Here is a 14,516-nt window from a genome sequence, read left to right as displayed (position 1 = left end):
AGAAAAGCAGGCCCAAACCATGATGCTGCCACCATCATGTTTGACAGTGGGGATGGGTGTGTTCAGGGTGATGAGCTGTGTTGCTTTTACGCCAAACATAACGTCTTGCATTGTTGCCAAAAAGTTCAATTTTGGTTTAATCTAACCAGAGCACCTTCTTCCACATGTTTGGTGTGTCTCCCAGGTGGCTTGTGGCAAACTTTAAACAACACTTTTTATGGATATCTTTAAGAAATGGCTTTCTTCTTGCCACTCTTCCATAAAGGCCAGATTTGTGCAATATACGACTGATTGTTGTCCTATGGACAGAGTCTCCCACCTCAGCTGTAGATCTCTGCAGTTCATCCAGAGTGATCATGGGCCTCTTGGCTGCATCTCTGATCAGTCTTCTCCTTGTATGAGCTGAAAGTTTAGAGGGACGGCCAGGTCTTGGTAGATTTGCAGTGGTCTGATACTCCTTCCATTTCAATATTATCGCTTGCACAGTGCTCCTTGGGATGTTTAAAGCTTGGGAAATCTTTTTGTATCCAAATCCGGCTTTAAACTTCTTCACAACAGTATCTCAGACCTGCCTGGTGTGTTCCTTGTTCTTCATGATGCTCTCTGCGCTTTTAACGGACCTCTGAGACTATCACAGTGCAGGTGCATTTATACGGAGACTTGATTACACACAGGTGGATTGTATTTATCATCATTAGTCATTTAGGTCAACATTGGATCATTCAGAGATCCTCACTGAACTTCTGGAGAGAGTTTGCTGCACTGAAAGTAAAGGGGCTGAATAATTTTGCACGCCCAATTTTTCAGTTTTTGATTTGTTAAAAAAGTTTGAAATATCCAATAAATGTCGTTCCACTTCATGATTGTGTCCCACTTGTTGTTGATTCTTCACAAAAAAATATAGTTTTATATCTTTATGTTTGAAGCCTGAAATGTGGCAAAAGGTCGCAAAGTTCAAGGGGGCCGAATACTTTCGCAAGGCACTGTATCACTAGTCACTTTAAACAATGCCACTTTACCCTACATTACTCATCTCATATGTATATACTGTACTCTGTACCATCTACTGCACCTTGCCTATGCCATTCGGCCATCGCTCATTCATATATTTTTATGTACATATTCTTATTCATTCCTTTACACTTGTGTGTATAAGGTAGTTGTTGTGAAATTGTTAGGTTAGATGACTTGTTAGATATTACTGCATGGTCGGAACTAGAAGCACAAGTATTTCGCTACATTCGCATTAACATCTGCTAACCATGTGTATGTGACCAATAAAATTTGATTTGATACACCATAATGACAAAGCGAAAACAGGTTGTTTGACATTTTTTGTATTTAAACACAAAAAAAAGTCATAAAAAAAACTAAGTATTCAGTCTATAAGACTTGAAGTTGAGCATCCTGTTTCCATTGATCATCCTTGAGATGTTTCTACAACTTCATTGGAGTCCACCTGTGGTAAATTCAATTGATTGGACATGATTTTGGAAATGCACACACCTATCTATATAAGGTCCCACAGTTGACAGTGCATGTCAGAGCAAAAACCAAGCCATCAGGTCAAAGGAATTGTCTGTAGAGCTCTGAGACAGGAAGGGTACCAAAACATTTCTGCAGGATTGAAGGTCCCAAAGAACACAGTGGCCTCCATCATTCTTAAATGGAAGACGATAGGAAACACCAAGATTCTCCTAGAGGTGGCCGCCCAGTCAAACTGAACAGCTGAACAGTCGGGGGAGAAGGGCCTTGGTCAGGGAGGTGACCAAGAACCCGGTGGTAACTCTGAAAGAGCTCTAGAGTTCCTCTGTGGAGATAGGAGAACCTTCCAGAAGGATAACCATCTCTGCAGCACTCCACCAATCAGGCCTTTATGGTAGAGTGGCCAGACAGAAGCCACTCTTCAGTAAATAGGCACATGACAGCCCGCTTGGAGTTTGCCAAAAGGCACCCAAAGGACTCTGACCATGAGAAACAAGATTATCTGGTCTGACGAAACCAAGATGGAACTCTTTGGCCTGAATGCCAAGCGTCACGTTTGGAGGAAACCTGGCACCATCCCTACTGTGAAGCATGGTGGTGGCAGCATCATGCCGTGGGGATTTTTTTCAGCAGCAGTGACTGGGAGATTAGTCAGGATCGAGATGAACGGCGCAAAATACAGAGAGATCCTTGATGAAAACCTGCTTCAGAGCACTCAGGACCTCAGACTGGGGCAAAGGTTCATCTTCCAACAGGACAATGACCCAAAGTACACAGCCAAGACATCGTAGGAGTGGCTTCGGGACAAGTCTCTGAATATCCTTGAGTGGCCCAGCCAGAGCCCGGACTTCAACCTGATCAAACATGTCTATATAGACCTGAAAAAAAATCACTGTGCAGCAACGCTCCCCATAAAATCTGACAGAGCTTGAGAGCATCTGCAGAGAAGAATGGAAGCAACTCCCCAAATGCAGGTGTGCCAAGCTTGTAGCGTCATACCCAAGAAGACTCGAGGTTGTAATGGCTGCCAAAGGTGTTTCAACAAAGTACTGAGTAATGGGTCTGAATACTTACGTAAATGTGATATTTCAGTTTAATTTTTAAAAATAAATTAGCAACATTTTCTAAAAACCTGTTTTTACTTTGTCATTATGGGTCATTGTGTTTAGACTGAGGGAAAAAAAAACTGTTGAATAAATTTTAGAATAAGGCTGTTTTATTTATTTCACTTTTTATTTAACTAGGCAAGTCAGTTAAGAATAAATAATCATTTGGTCTAAGGCACTGCATCTCAGTGCAAGAGGCATCACTACAGTCCCTGGTTCGAATCCAGGCTGTATCACATCCGGCCGTGATTGGGAGTCCCATAGGGCGGCCCACAATTGGCCCAGCATCGTCCGGGTTTGGCCGGGGTAGGCCGTCATTGTAGCTAAGAATTTGTTCTTAACCGACTTCACTAGGTAAATAAATAAAATATTGTTATTCATCCTTAGGTCTTAAAAAAAAAATTGACATTATTTTTTAGGCCATATCGCCCAGGCCTACCCACAGGGTCACGGACATGGGACTCCCTATGGGAGGATTCAATTAAACGTGACGTGTGTGGCATAAGTAGAATTGTCGGGAATCAACTAAAGATCCCAGCCTGTCAGTAAGACATGTGGGAACAGTTTCCCTGTTTATTTGTCCACAGTTTAAGGAGGCAGCAGACAGACAAAATTTTGAAGCCACCTGTGTGTGAGCACATGCGTGTACATGCATGAGATGTTTTCGTGTATGTGTGTGTATATGCACAAATGTGTGTGTAAACAAACAAGGACACACACTCTGTAGTAAAGCCATCTGTGTGCTGTGGAGACTAACAGACTGGGCCCAGTGGGAAGGCTGGGGGTCACAGGGTCAGAGTCCACTTCCTCTCTGAGTAGAGTGGTTTACAGGCCCGGCACTCAGTGTAGCCAAGTGACTGGCTGGCTGGAGGAGCATAAGGGAGGCCTTTGAGAGATCTAGAGGGGGATCAGCGTGTGGCGGTAAACTGCTTTCAGAATTCTTACATCTGAAACCCCTTCCTCAAGAGCCAAAACAGCACGTTCACATTGTGATTTCACAAACGCCTAATTTTACATATCCCAATGTGAAGTTGTAAAAAATTTGGTGACCAACCTTCCTGCTCCTTCAGAGCTGAAGAGTGTTTCCGTCCTGCACAGCAATCGGGACCTCGATTAGCCGAATCAGGTATGTGCGCACAACCACTGGTGTAAAAAGGCACTCAGTGTTTATATGTGGGTTACTTTAGAATGACACCTGACCTTTCTGCATGGCTGGGCTGTTCTGGACACTGGTGGCCTTGGACAGAGGCTTGGATGAGTCTCCGTCAGAGTCCTTCATGTCGATGGACACCACCACATCCTTCATTCCTGACGTCTTCTCCTGTGACGACAGCAGGTCATCTGTGAAACGTCAAAGCGAAACCATTAACCATGTTTACTGGACATTCTGTTAATGTTTGTTAACAAATGACCAGTGAAGATAAACTATTAGCCTAGAGAAAAAATAACATCTTGTAAATGTCAAAAAACAATTACCTGGAAAATAGCATGGGCTATTTATGTAAGTGGAATACAACTTAAACAAGAGTGAGTATCTACTCTTCAACCAAGAAATGATCGTCCTCAGAAAATGTGAACCTTTAATCAGTGAAGAGGAATAGGAAGGTTAACAGGGAGTGACTGCGTGAGAACAAATCAAAAGAGCCTAACTTCTATAATCTGCAGCTGGACTGTTTTTTGAAGGTTCATCTACTGAAAAATCCCTTTTATTCACCTCTCTCCAACTTTAGTTTAACAACCACACCTCAATCTCGATTCCCTGTGAAGTTGAAAATTGGCCCAGACACAATCGTTGCGCTGAACAAATTAACATGACATGGCAAAATACTAGTGCTGAATTCATTTTCTCAATAACTGAATAAAGTTTTAGGAGGAAACAAATGAGACAAGCTGATAAGATTAGTCGTTTGTGTGTGTGTGTGTGGGTGGGTAAGTACATCATGTAATTTGGTACGAAAGTGTTTCAGTGTGTGTGTGTGTGGGTGGGTAAGTACATCATGTAATTTGGTACGAAAGTGTTTCAGTGTGTGTGTGTGTGGGTGGGTAAGTACATCATGTAATTTGGTACGAAAGTGTTTCAGTGTGTGTGTGTGTGGGTGGGTAAGTACATCATGTAATTTGGTACAAAAGTGTTTCAGTGTGTGTGTGTGTGTACACACACCTTGTTCTGAGATGTGGGATACGTCTAGTCCCTCCTTCAGTCTGAAGACCACGGAACCGTACTGGAAGTCAAAGGCATCGCTGAAAGGCACAAACAAACAAACGCATTCTGTTTGCGTTTTACCGGAAGACGCTTGACCCTGAGCAGGGCCTGTGTGTATGTGTACAACAAACTACATTAAACGTGCAGTTTTCCACTCAGACTAAACACGCATACGCACTTTAACAAGGTTACCGCAAACAAACAAGCTAAGAACTCAAGCCGCAATGAAAGAGGCCAAGTTTCGAAAGGCAACGTTAAATGCCTTACTGGTAGAGATGGGATCTTCACAGACCATGTGAAAGCATGACTTCACCCATTCTATAAAACTGCATTGATGTAAGTGTATAGTAGAAGCTAGCATGAAAGGAAAACTAAAGAGCACATTGCTATGAGTATTAGCATAGGTTTTAATATGCTGGGGCTGAACCATCTCTAACCTTCCAATCTAATACAATAATCCCCACACTTTACGCCAGGAACTGATTCAGTCTAAATCCATTGGTCATCATCTTATAACCAAGTTATCTGTACTTGTGTATAACATATTTTACTTTTCTAGTATTTCTCTATTTTCTTTCTCTCTGCATTGTTGGGAAGGTAAGTAAGTAAGCATTTCAGTCTTTTTTATTTTTTAAATTTAAATTTAACTAGGCAAGTCAGTTAAAAACAAATTCCTATTTACAATGATGGCCTACCAAAAGGCAAATGGCCTCCTGCAGGTACGGGGGCTGGGATTAAAAATAAAAATAAATTAAATTCAAATATAGTAGAACATACACATCACGACAAGAGAGACAACACAAAGCTACATAAAGAGTCCTAAAACAACATAGCATTGCAGCAACACATAACACAGCATGGTAGGAACACAACATGGCAGCAGCACAACATGGTAGAAGCACAAAACATGGTACAAACATTATTGAGCACAGACAAAAGTACACAAGTCAAGGGGGTCGAGACAACAACACATCACATAAAGCAGCCACAACTGTCTGTAAGAGAGTCCATGATTGAGAAAACTGTCCAGTTCGACCTTTAACAGAATGTGACTAGCAGAACGGGTGTTGTATGTGGAGGATGAGGGCTGCATTAGATATCTCAGACAGGGGGGAGTGAGGCCTAGGAGGGTTGTATAAATAAGTATCAACCAGTGGGTCTTGTGACAGATATACAGAGATGACCAGTTTACAGAGGACTATAGAGTGCAGTGATGTGTCCTATAAGGAGCATTGGTGGCAAATCTGATGGCCGAATGTTAAAGAACATCTAGCCGCTCGAGAGCACCCTTACCTGCCGATCAATAAATTAAGTTTCCGTAATCTAGCATGGGTAGGATGGTCATCTGAATCAGGGTTAGTTTGGCAGCTGGGGTGAAAGAGGAGCGATTATGATAAAGGAAACCAAGTCCAGATTTAACTTTAGCCTGCAGCTTTGATATGTGCTGAGAGAAGGACAGTGGACCGTCCAGCCATCTGTTGCTTAACATTTGATTTGCGACTGAATAAAAGTTGACAGAAGTCCAAACTAGTGTGTGTGTGTGTGTGTGTGTGTGTGTGTGTGTGTGTGTGTAGTATTCCATATAGAGTACTTTGGTTTTGTGACTAAGCATGTTATCTTCACAACCCATCTCATGTTCATGCTTTAAAACAATGACTGTTCTAGATCGGGCATCTTTGTGGACGGCCTTTTGATGAGGTGGCTTGCAAAGCCCCCGTTTGTTTACTCACTGAATCATGTGGATGTAGGTCTCCACGTTCATCATGTCTCCGTCCCTCCAGTCACTCTTGTAGCCAATCACCAGAGTGTTGGGCCTCAGGCGACCCAGTCCGGCAGCCTTGGGTAAAACAGAGGGGAGAACAGGTCAGACCAACCTAAAGCCACTACTAAATGAATCCCTATCTGTAGATCAATTTGACAGGGTGCTGCACCTCCCAAAAGATCAGCTTACGCAATCGCTATCAAGCATGAAAAAGTATGTTTGGCCAGCAATCATAACATTAAAGTATATCACCTGCATTGGGGTTAATTCAATCTTGATCCATGGATCTTTTTTTAATTCTAGTTTTCCATGTAATTTGACAATTCCATGGAGTTGAACTGGAACTGACCTCAACTCCACACCACAATGGTTTTCAATATATTATCATGCACTTTGATTCAATGTGTTTGAACTTCAGGAAAAAAATTGTCAAATTTAGCATAAATCCAAAGGCATGTGTTTCTAGGGAAAACAGAGTAGAATTCAAATATAAACTCAGAAAAAAATCACTGACTGTCAACTGCGTTCATTTTCAGCATATGTGTGTGTGTAAATATGTAAATATTTGTATATACATAACAAGATTCAACAACTGAGACAAACTGAACAAGTTCCACAGACATGTGACTAACAGAAGTGAAATAATGTGTCGCTGAACAAAGGGGGGGTCAAAATCAAAAGTAACAGTCAGTATCTGATGTGGCCACCAGCTGCATTAAGTAATGCAGTGCATCTCCTCCTCATGGACTGCACCAGATGTGCCAGTTCTTGCTGTGAGATGTTACCCCACTCTTCCACCAAGGCACCCTTGTCCTCACCCTCCAATCCAACAGGTCCCAGACATGCTCAATGGGATTGGGATCTGGGCTCTTCGCTGGCCATGGCAGAACACTGACATTCCTGTCTTGCAGGAAATCACACACAGAACGAGCAGTATGGCTGGTGGCATTGTCATGCTGGAGGGTCATGTCAGGATGAGCCTGCAGGAAGGGTACCACATGAAGGAGGAGGATGTCTTCCCTGTAACGCACAGCGTTGAGATTGCCTGCAATGACAACAGGTGTGTCCCGCAGGTGTGATGTTCGGATGTACCGATCATGTGCAGGTGTTACTATAGCCCTGCCTGACGGATCCTCCACCTCCAAATCGATCCCGCTCCAGAGCACAGGCCTCGGTGTAACGCTCATTCCTTCGACGATGAACGCAAATCCGAGCATCACCCCTGGTGAGACAAGACCGCAACTCGTCAGTGAAGAGGACTTTTTGCCAGTTCTGTCTGGTCCAGCAATGGTGGGCTTGTGCCCATAGGCGACGTTGTTGCCGGTGATGTCTGGTGAGGACCTGCCTTACAACAGGCCTACAAGCCCTCAGTCCAGCCTCTCTCAGCCTATTGCGGACAGTCTGAGCACTGATGGAGAGATTGTGTGTTCCTGTGTAACTAGGGCAGTTGTTGCCATCCTGTACCTGTCCCGCAGGTGTGATGTTCGGATGTACCGATCATGTGCAGGTGTTGTTACAAGTGGTCTACCACTGCGAGGATGATCAGCTGTCCGTCCTGTCTCCCTATAGCCCTGCCTTAGGCATCTCACAGTACGAATATTGCAATTTATTGCCCTGACCACATCTGCAATCCTCATGCCTCCTTGCAGCATGTTCACGTAGATGAGCAGCGACCCTGGGCATCTTTCTTTTGGTGTTTTTCAGAGTCAGTAGAAAGGCTTATGTAGTGTCCTAAGTTTTCATTACTGTGACCTTAATTGCCTACCGTCTGTAAGCTGTTTTGGGGCATGTTCATTAATTGTTTATGGTTCATTAAACAAGCATGGGAAACAGTGTTTAAACCCTTTACAATTAAGATCTGTGGATTTTTACGAATTATCTTTGAAAGACAGGGTCCTGAAAAAGGGACGTTTCTTTTTCTGCTGAGTTTATATAGAACAAAAATGTTGTACTTCCACCAATTGCAGTGTTTGTCTGTTCTCACTTGTAACAGATACTGGGTGCCCTGTCTCATGTCGTCGGCAAACACAGGGGTGTAGAAAGCCTTGGTCTCGTTTTTCAGCAGCCAGCGCTGGTAACGCGTCTGGTCGTTGGACAGGTCTTTGAAGTTGGGTCTTCTGGAGCCCTGTGGACACAACACACATAGATAAGAACAGTCACGCTAAAGGCCAAGTGTAGCATTTAGCAACTCATTAACAAACGTAGATGTAGTTCCACCTTGCACAGTCAAAATCACATTTACAGTACCAGTTACCGTCAAAGGATCTTAAGTTTTCCTGGAAGAAGCCCCAATTCAAACAGCCTTAAAAGGTCCATACATGGAGTCTTCCTTATTTCTAGAGAGAGGGGCTTTAGCGTAAAAAGCAGCCCATTTTTACCATTGGCTGGTGTTGGAGCACTCACTCTTTTTTGCCAGTGTTAATGGAAGAATAGAGAAAGTGAGAGTGCATGTGTTTATGAGAGAAAGAGAGAGCGTTGTGGGCACAGCGCAGGGACGATTACATTTCCCCAGTCCCACACCGCTTTAATGGAACGGCAGTTTTATTGCCCCCAGGTAACGCACACATGAGGGATTTAGATGGGGAAAAAAGTTGCTAATAGTCATGAAAAAAACAAAAAAAACAATCGGTAATTGGGAGCAACGACTCAATCAACATGAAATGTGGATTTGAAAGTAAACGGGATTAATATGAGCAACACAACCAAGGTTCAAAACAATAGGGCAGCCACTGTGTTCTGTTTCCCGCAAATTGGTTCTAATGGGAGTCAATAAAGCCCTTAGTCACCAGTAGTTAACTAGAAGTAATTATGACATTGCAATGAGATTAGTAATCTAAGGTTAAGGGTATGCTATAAAATAAGAGTGAAACATCGTGAAATGGAGCCAAAATGGCCCTGTTGTGTGCTATGGTACAGTTATGTGATGGAGACAAAATGGTCTCCAGGTAGGCGAAGTCTCTGGTGACTCACCGTGCGCACATGGCCGCAGATCATCAGGCCCACGTTCTTGGTGAAGGCGTGGACCAGGTGGAGCAGAGCCGGACGGGAGTTGGGGTATCCCGTCATCACCAAGCACTGGGGTCTGTGGTAAAACATAGTCAATACAAAAACAGCATTTAGCTAGTATCCATGCTAACAGTAAATGGTACACATACTAGGGACACCAATATCTAACCCAAGGATGGCCAACCCTCCTCATGGAGATATACTTGATGAGCAGGTGTTTTTTTACGGCAACCCACCTGATTCTGTTAATCAAAGTTCTAATGAGCAGCTGATTTAGTAGATTTCGGTCAGTTTAGCGCAGAGCTGAAACTAAAACATGCACCCACTACCTCTCCAGGAGGGTTAACCAATGGCCACCGCTTGCCTCACCCTTTTGACTTTTTCACGAGGTCACATGCACACAGTACTCCTCAGTGCTTCATCTCTCTCAATGTCTTCTAATGACCTTGAGAGCAGAGGTTTTCATCAAGAACAAGAACAGACTCGGATGGAGTAACGCACATCAAATCAAAGCTATGTTGAGCACATGAGATTAATAAGAGAGCCAGGAGGGGGGAAACGAGAAGTCCAGGAGTAACACGTTTGAATTCTGAAGACAATATCAGATGCTCCATAATCCCTCACCGCCGAGTTATTGCCATGGGAACACTTCCAGGGCGAATTGAGCATTCTGAAAAGCATCCACAGCAACTCTTACAGTCCATGTGTGAGCAGGTGAACAATAGAGCATGAGATAGTCATGTTGTGGCTCAGACAAGTTCTGAGGGTGACCTGATGGAAAGCTTTTCCTATGTCAGTGTTTCTGAAGAAGACCCTGGACGAGAGTGTATGCTTGATTAAAATCAAGGTAAGCATCCATTTGATATTGTATCACTAGAACACTAGTACTAAAATATGTCTGCCCCCTTGTTTGTGTGGTTGAGGCAGTGCCCACGTCTTCGAGAAACACGGTTCTATACCCCAACTCCCATGCACTACACCGTTGCTATCTGATGACAGATGCTAGGTTTTCGAGAATAGACTATTTAGTCTCACACTTTTGTCCTCTGAGGCAAGGCAGTGTTCAGGATGCCAAGTATCTGCCACTGTTGTCCCAGGTGTGCAGTTACACAACCCTCTCCAAGGGGATGTGTCATGCCGAGACGGAGAGATGGGCCTGCTGTAGCCTGCCTGACTGGACAAACAGCAATGTCCTCCCCTGCCACCCGGATGCAGTCAGCCTGCTGCAGCCTCCCCGGATCTGCACACCTCAGTGGGCATGTGCTAGTGACAACTTGCCATGCAACATCGAAGGGTAATTAAGTGAAGAGTTGTTCATCTAATTTGCCTATCAGATACTGTTAGAACTAACAGGGCAACAGCCTTTATGACAACGTGAATGAAGGACATTTCCTGAATACTGAACATTTTCCCCAGTAAATATTGAAAAAGTAGCATAATGAAACACCAGGAAGGGCTAAGGTGGTTTAGTGAGTGTTAAGAATATAGCCTTTCTATGGGCCACTGCATTTCAAAGACCATACTATTCCTTTGGTCTAAGTAGTGTGTGTGTGTGTGTGTGTGCTAAAGTGTGTTCTATACCTGAAGTTCTTGATGTGGTCCTCAACACTGCTGAGGTGCAGACTGTGGGTCAGGGCCTGATGGTATGTCAGAGCCTGGGTCGAGGAGCCCCAGTTCACATCTGGAAGAGAGGACAAACATAGTCACATTCTCAAGTCAGGACCCTGTATGGGTGGCCATTAAGCCAGTCAGGCCATTGGAACAAGTTCCATGCAGTGTGGGAGTCAGTAGGGATGCTGTGCATGAGTGTGTAGAGCTGTGTGTGAAGCTGTGACTCTGCGTGTGTGAGAATGTGTCTGTGAGGGAGAGCATGTGAGAGCATGTGTGTGTATATAGCTGCATGTCAAATGGAGTGTGTGACGCTATTTGTGTATGTGTGTGTTCATACAAGTGTGTCTCTGTGAATGTCTAAATTGGTGTCTGGTGCGCCCCCCTGGGGTTTCCACAGGTCAGGTTTGTTTACCCAGAGCCAGTGGTTCCATATGGGGACTTCAAATCAACCATCTTAAAACCCTGTGGGGACCTCAACAGTCTAGTCCTCAGCTTGCTCCAGGATAGAATCAGCACAGCCAGGCCAGAGAGCCTGAGCACTAACACAGTGGACCATCTTAACCCTGTGGGGACCTCAACAGTCTAGTACTCGAGCGTATGTAACTGCATGTATCCGCACCCTCACCCTCCCAGCACTAGACATTTAAAAGCCCCCCATTTAATGTCACGCTGCCTTGCTTGGGTGGGCAGCTTAAGAAAAGTTAACAGGAGAATGAGCCAGCCCTTTGGCAAATCACCATCGGAGGGAAAGTCTATTAATGTACAAGGTAGAATTAATAATTTATAAATCCGTATGCTAATTAACAGACTGAATGACGAAGTTGACAGAATATTTTTGTGGAAACATATGTTCTACCCTGCAAATAGAGCCGAGAGCCATTGTTTTTGACAACCCACATCCTGCCTTCCCTGTAAGCGGCAAGCCCTCTGATTCAAATGTAACGGACCTCAATACAGCATCACATTGTGAATAGCTGGTTCATTTCGGCTGTAGTCATACTGCCCGTTTCCACAGCCCTGCGTTTAGCTATAAATACATTTCAACCATGTTGGCCTGGGCTGCACTGCAGCAGAGGGTGCACAACAAAAACATAATTGTAATGCAAATGCACTTCACCAAAATACATGTATGCATCAGCAATAAAAAAAAAGCTTGAAATATCAATAGTGGGGCCTGATTCACATTTTGTTCAAAGCGTTTATGTTATTTAACTAGGCAAGTCAGTTAAGAACAAATTCTTATTTACAATGAAGGCCTACCCTGGCCAAATCCTCCCCTAACCCGGATGACGCTGGGCCAATTGTGCCCCGCCCTATGGGACCCCCGATCATGGCCGGTTGTGTTACAGCCCGGGATCGAACCAGGGTCTGTAGTGACATCTCTAGCACTGAGATGTAGTGCATTAGACCACTGCGCCACTCGGGAGTGTTCGAAGCATCTTTGGGCATCAGGGGACTTTCAGTGCATTGTGCTAATGTGGCTTAGTCATAAAAGGTTGATATTTAAGTGGAATCAAAAGACTAGGACATTATTTACACTAAGTGGTGAGGTGTAATTCACAGCGATTGACCTCTTTTGGGGGCATTGCTATATTTTTTCAATTAAAGGGTAAGCTAATTCATGAAATAATATGGTAATGATCTTTGTAAAGTAAGATAACCGTAAGCCATGTTAGCCAAGTTTCTCAATGAGCACCTATCTTGGCAAAATAACACTAGTCGATGTTGAGGCAATCCAAGATGGCCGACTTGGCCTGGTCTTGAGTCACTCACCGGGCTTCTTGTAGCTCACGTAGATGTAGAGGCCCATGACAATAACGTTGGTCATCAGGGCTGCCCACCAATTGATGACGAACATGACCACGCAGCACAGCACAGCTCCAGCCAGGGACACCCACATGTTGTAGAACTTGAAGCTGGGGCGCCACCCTAAGGATCAGAGAAACGTTAGGTGGACTCCCTTATAAGGACCCTCGTAAAAATGCACTTTGGGGTCAGTAATACCAAGGGGTGCCAGCATATGGCCTTTATCCTTATTGTAAAAGACCGTAGAGAGGTTAGAATGGGTTATATATCCAAATGTAAGGAATAACATACGAACATGAACAGAGGTAGAATCCAAAAGGTTAGCTCGAATCTGCCACTCGTGTCTATGAAGAAATCAGCAAGTGCATTACTTCTTTACATATTCCAACAAACGTCATCGTTATAAGTGAAATGACTGAATCATAAAAAATGGGCGGCGGCTTAATATAGCAACGTCACTAATTTAAGGAAAGAGCAGGGATATGCACGTGGATTACAAATGGTGTAAAAAAACATTGCACAATAATGTTACATCCACTACTGGATCCCAGTTAATTAGATACTAAAGAGACTAGACTAGTGGGAGTTTAGTAAACTGGTACAATGGGGCACAGTTTAACTGTGCGCACGGTTACACAGTGACAAGAACTACAAAAACCACAGGACATAAAGGGTACAGTGGAGTGACGTCATTCTTTGCCCCGTGCCCGTTGGGAGAGCAAAAATGGGCTCTAGGTGGCCAGAAAAGAAGGCGTTAGACATTGCCAGTTTGACTTTCCAGAGGCGAGAAGCCAAGTGTCTATTGCCTTGCTTCTAGTGAGTCATGTACCCTTTAAATCCGTGTAATTAAATGGTCTGCGTGGACAATGTCAGAATTAGGTATAAAATCTGTACCTGGCGTTCTCCTAGGGCTTTCTTTGTGGTATTAACAGAAAAACAAACATCACTTTATACAACAACGGCTGGATGATACAACAATGAAAGGGTCTTTTCAACTTCGTACACTCATTTGTCTTTTCCATCATGACTAAGGCACAACTGATGACCATTAGGTACCAAAAAAATGACAGTAAAGATCTTGATTTCTTGACACCAATAGACTGACAGTTGACACTGAGTGGACATCATCCAGCGTAGATAAGTGACTTTTAATGACACTGTGCCATCATGCCAAGCTAGCCTCACTACTAAACCCCAGTCCCTGAGGTTTGACTCCTACACAAATCACACCAGTCAGACAAGGGTCAAATCCAATATACGGAATGTGTTGCATTGAATAATTAGCAGCAGTACATGTTGTTTCCCAGCAGTATTGCTTTCAACCAAGTTGTCTATCAATCATTTGCATAATACTGAGAGCCATTGAGACAATCCCATTTCTTCCAATTGACTTCCTTAAGAATAAAACTGTGGGCCTTATCATAAAGATCGCAGTTGCCATTCTTTAATAAAACAATTGTCCAGTTATGACAATGTTCCCATAACTCAGGCATGTCATTACATCCGTTATCTCAAGGCTTAAGCTATTTGGGGAATG

General features: G+C 43.7%; 1 protein-coding gene across 2 annotated transcripts in view; it reads right to left on the bottom strand.

The window, feature by feature from the left end:
* The window catches only part of LOC110509541 (solute carrier family 12 member 2), a 139,578-nt gene that overhangs the window by 34,551 nt on the left and 90,511 nt on the right, over positions 1-14,516 (bottom strand). For both annotated transcript variants that reach the window (XM_021590462.3, XM_021590463.3), the window contains exons 14-20: positions 12,947-13,102; positions 11,144-11,243; positions 9,527-9,638; positions 8,541-8,681; positions 6,525-6,631; positions 4,753-4,832; positions 3,792-3,932 (exon numbers count right to left, since the gene is read on the bottom strand). In XM_021590462.3, coding sequence (XP_021446137.2) covers positions 3,792-3,932; positions 4,753-4,832; positions 6,525-6,631; positions 8,541-8,681; positions 9,527-9,638; positions 11,144-11,243; positions 12,947-13,102 — 837 coding nt within the window. The remainder of the gene's footprint in view (positions 1-3,791; positions 3,933-4,752; positions 4,833-6,524; positions 6,632-8,540; positions 8,682-9,526; positions 9,639-11,143; positions 11,244-12,946; positions 13,103-14,516) is intronic.

This window comes from Oncorhynchus mykiss, chromosome 29, assembly GCF_057628025.1.
Source record: "Oncorhynchus mykiss isolate SJ-2025 chromosome 29, ASM5762802v1, whole genome shotgun sequence".
Classification (NCBI taxonomy): Eukaryota; Metazoa; Chordata; class Actinopteri; order Salmoniformes; family Salmonidae; genus Oncorhynchus; species Oncorhynchus mykiss.
Note: the sequence above shows the minus strand (reverse complement) of the source record. Positions and strands in the feature narration are given on the sequence as shown.